This window comes from Sinocyclocheilus anshuiensis, unplaced genomic scaffold (assembly GCF_001515605.1).
Source record: "Sinocyclocheilus anshuiensis isolate Anshui unplaced genomic scaffold, SAMN03320099.WGS_v1.1 scaffold1644, whole genome shotgun sequence".
NCBI classification, from domain to species: Eukaryota; Metazoa; Chordata; class Actinopteri; order Cypriniformes; family Cyprinidae; genus Sinocyclocheilus; species Sinocyclocheilus anshuiensis.
The window spans coordinates 89,134-93,370 of NW_015557451.1; the positions used below are offsets into that span (position 1 = coordinate 89,134).

At 35.2% G+C, this 4,237-nt stretch overlaps 1 protein-coding gene across 1 annotated transcript in view; it reads left to right on the forward strand.

Moving 5' to 3' along the window:
* The window catches only part of LOC107679275 (mitochondrial inner membrane protein OXA1L-like), a 10,883-nt gene that overhangs the window by 484 nt on the left and 6,162 nt on the right, over positions 1 to 4,237 (forward strand). The window contains exons 2-8 of the mRNA XM_016474791.1: positions 1,176 to 1,310; positions 1,469 to 1,766; positions 2,102 to 2,245; positions 2,455 to 2,540; positions 2,661 to 2,825; positions 3,191 to 3,295; positions 3,411 to 3,573. Of these exons, the coding sequence (XP_016330277.1) occupies positions 1,176 to 1,310; positions 1,469 to 1,766; positions 2,102 to 2,245; positions 2,455 to 2,540; positions 2,661 to 2,825; positions 3,191 to 3,295; positions 3,411 to 3,573 (1,096 nt within the window). The remainder of the gene's footprint in view (positions 1 to 1,175; positions 1,311 to 1,468; positions 1,767 to 2,101; positions 2,246 to 2,454; positions 2,541 to 2,660; positions 2,826 to 3,190; positions 3,296 to 3,410; positions 3,574 to 4,237) is intronic.

Consider the following 4,237-nt stretch of genomic DNA (forward strand, 5'->3'; position numbering starts at 1 on the left):
TGTTTGTTATTTACATTTAATGTAGAATAACAACATAATGTGACTGATTACTCATTTCCCTTACAATTTGTATAAACTATAGAGCTTAGGTCAGTGGTTCTCATCCAGGAGGCACCTTAAATTATTATTATAATTACTATAATAATTGATATATTTATATCACTATTGATATATTAACTTCTTAATATTAATTAATAATTAATCATCTAACATAACTAAAATGCAATGAAAAATCAAGATAAAGTAAATTAAACTGTCTTTACTGAACTAAAATCAGTAAACTAAAGATAAATTTCTTTTCCCCCCTCAAAAACAGTTTTTTTTTACATTTATTTAAGAACAGAGTTCTTAAAGCTTCTGCAATCACAGAATAAATTGTAATTAATTAATTTACCTATACTGACACCCATTTTTGTTATTAATATTTTGTACTTAATTGTAGTTATTTCTGATAATATTATCTTATGTGGGGGGCCTTTGAATATTGTGTTGGAAAGTAGGGGGCCTTTAAGACAAAAAGGTTGAGAACCACTGGCTTAGATATTCTAGCAAAATCACTTTTTAAAGCTGCAGTCCGTAACTTTAGGCGCTCTAGCGGTTAATAAACAGAACTGCGTGCGTCTTGAGGAAGAACATTGTAGCCGGAGCTACTTCTCTCTGTTTATGTCTATGGCGAATCACGCAGGTACTGGGCTACTCCGCAGCGGTACCTACCCGAGCCAGTCTAAATAGTCCGACTATAAACACTTATTATAGGTGTACCGTAGTGATTCAGCACAAGCCAAAAACACGGTCTGGAAAATGGATTCATGGTGTAATCGCTTAATATATAAATTTTGTAAATTTTGAACACAAAAAAGTTACGGACTGCAGCTTTAAATAAATCTTATTTTTTAAATTAAAAAAATTCTCTTTCTTCTTTTTTGCATATCATCTCTGCCTGTTTACTAATCTAATTTATACTTAAAACTTGGAATTGTGTACTGTAAATATTTTTTGCTCTTCCATCAAATTGCTTGTGATGTTAATTTGAATGTTGCTTTGATAACAGTGTCTACTAAATGAATAAACGTAAATATCCCAAACTCCCTATTGTTTGTAGTTTATTGTATTTTTAAAAGGCCTGTGTTTGATAGAATTCAGAAAAAAAAACAGTTTGTGCTATCTTGTTGCAGTGGTTTGTACCGAGATCACGTCTTCACACTGGCAGAGGAAGTAGGGGTCCTCTAGTTAGGGCACTTCTTGGGTGTCCCAATCATGGCCAGTTCCTGCTGGTCAGTGCAGTGGCGGTCAGACACAACAGCTCACAGGTGGGTTGCTCAAAATGAGTTTAATTACAGTGGCAGAGCTTTTCTACTACTTCATGTACACTTTTCCATTAATCTCAATTACATTAAACGGGTCTCTGAAAATCTTTTTGTGAATTGACTTCTTTGATAGATTAAGAAGTATTTTGCTTATTTTACAGACGACAGAAATTTTGCAGAGCATTTCAACTCCATTTGAACCTGTAAATGGTGCAATATCTGATGCAGTCTCCATTCCAAGTCCTTCTGCTGACCCCGCCCCCGCAGTCACACCACCAATCACAGAGCAGGTGGCCGAGGCTCCTCTCACTGCATTGGATGTTCTGCAGGAGGTTGGAGCTGAAGTCAGCCTATCAGAGCTCGGCCTAGGCAGCAACACACCTGTGGGCCTGATCCAGAATCTGCTGGAGTTTATGCATGTTAGCATTGGGCTGCCATGGTGGGGGGCCATTGTTGCAGGTATATATAACGAGTGTAATTTATTGATCAGATATCTTTTAAATCCAAACATGAATTAGGTGGTTTTACAGCAACACAGACCACTTAAAAGATGACCAAGAAAGATGTCAACACATTATTCAAATAAATGTTCCATTCTACATGTATGGTTCTCTGTAGAATAATTGTCCTCCTGAATAGCCACTTGCATGTTTTTTTTTTTTTATGTATTTAGAATTGATATTATTCTCTCATATTTTACTTTATTTTTATTTTCATATTTTGTAATTTTATTTATTTAAATGTTCTTCTTCTTATTATTTTTTAAATCAAATCTTTCTGTCTTTTCTCCTCAGGCACCATTTTTGCTCGGTGTGCTGTGTTCCCAGTCATTGTAAAGGGACAGAGGGAAGCAGCCAAACTGAACAACGTCATGCCAGAAATGACCAAGCTCACCAACCGCATGAATGAGGCCAAGCAGAGCGGTAACAAATTTGAATGTAAGTGTCTCATTTTCTAAACCTTGTTTTTCTTAATTTTTTCCCCTACCTTTTATATAGTCAGAGTGTATAAATGATCTTATCTCTTGCATTGGCCTTTTTTTCTGTCCTTTGATCTTTAATTTGTTCTCTCATTGTAGTCCCCAACTCTTAGTAGTGAATTACAATCATTTACTGATCAAATTTAAAATGATCATTTTTTTTTCCAGTTTCAAAAGCATACACTGACTTGATGATGTTTCAGAAGAAATATGATGTGAACCCTTTGCGTGGGTTCCTAGTGCCCATGGCACAGGTCAGTGACCGTTAATGCTTTCGTTATTGTGAACATCTGTTTAGGTGTCAAGATGAAATAACTTGGTTAGTCAGCTGCTGTTTAGTCATATATACCTTTTTGATCCCCTTTACTCCTCAGGCTCCGATCTTCATCTCTTTCTTCATTGCCTTGCGTAAAATGGCATATCTCCCCGTACCAAGTTTGCAGACTGGAGGCCTCTGGTGGTTCACAGACCTAACCACAGCTGATCCATTTTACATTCTCCCCATTGCCGTGACTAGCACTATGTTTGCCATCTTAGAGGTAGTTATTTAAGGAATAGTTAATGAAAATTGACTGTCATTTACTGACTGTCATGTCATTCCAAAACCATTTGGCTTACTTTATGAAATGGAACAAATATTTTAAATATTTTGAAGAAGCTCTTTTCCTAACAACGAAAGTATGTTGTGACTGATTTTTTTTTTTTTAAATCACCATATTTCTACTTTTTAAATGCTAAAATATAGATTTCAACACCTGTATTTCACACAAAGCTATTGTGTGGCTTTAGAAGACTTAAAATGTAGTTGTGTAGACTATGTCAATGCTGTTTTTTTTCTGGAGCTTGACAGACGTATTTTTGGAGTATTACAGCAATTTAAAATGTTTACAATTATTTTTTACAGTTGGGAGCTGAATCTGGTGTTGACAACCCCAATATGAGGGCCATGAAGACTGTCTTCAGGATCATGCCCTTTGTGATCCTCCCTATGACGATTAACTTCCCCACGGTTAGTCTTTCACACGCTCTTTTCGAGTTTTTCAACTGTATTCGTTATGAGATCCATCTTGGCTTGTCATGCTGTATTGATTTCCGTAGTGTCGTTTGATCTGTGTGTTTTACAGGCAGTGTTCACCTACTGGATGACCTCTAACCTCTTCTCACTGGGTCAGGTGGCCCTGCTGAGGCACCCAGTCGTGAGACAGAAGTTACGCATCCCAGAACGCATCACACACCCATCTTCAGCACTACCTCCCAATGAAGGTTTCATAAAAAGCATCAAGAAAGGTGTAGATGAATTTAAGACTTGATTTCAGATTTTTCTGCTTTATCTTCTGTATCAGAGTTGTTTTAGTATCAGTTATATATTGTACTATCATAGTATTTATTAATATTTTGAATTAAATGTTGTTTTTTTATATTCAGATTTTATTGTGATTTTAGTTAAAGTTGTAGTCATTTTGTTATGTGCATTTATGCATTTTATGTGCAGCTTTTTATTTCAGTTTTAGTATTACTTTTTGTAGTACTTCACCTTATTTGAGTTATCTTTAAGTACATTTTCATGTCATATTTATATTTTATTTCAGCTTTATTTCAATCATTGAGTTGTAGTTAACAATAACAACACTTTTCTGTATCTGAATCATTTCTCTTTGTCTTACTGTCTTATACGTAAGGAATAATTGACGACGGGTGTGCATTATTTTTCTAATAATTCAACGGCCCAGAGTCAATTATTCCACTTATACTACGGTTACCACACCTCAAGACATCGATCAGATGATATATTTAAAGGGATTCGTCCGGTTTTTGTACTTAAAGGGGTCATATGATGCTGCTAAAAAGAACATTATTTGGTGTATTTGGTGTAATGAAATGTGTTTATGCGTTTTAAGGTTAAAAAAACACATTATTTTCCACCTACTGTACATTATTGTTTCTTCTCTCT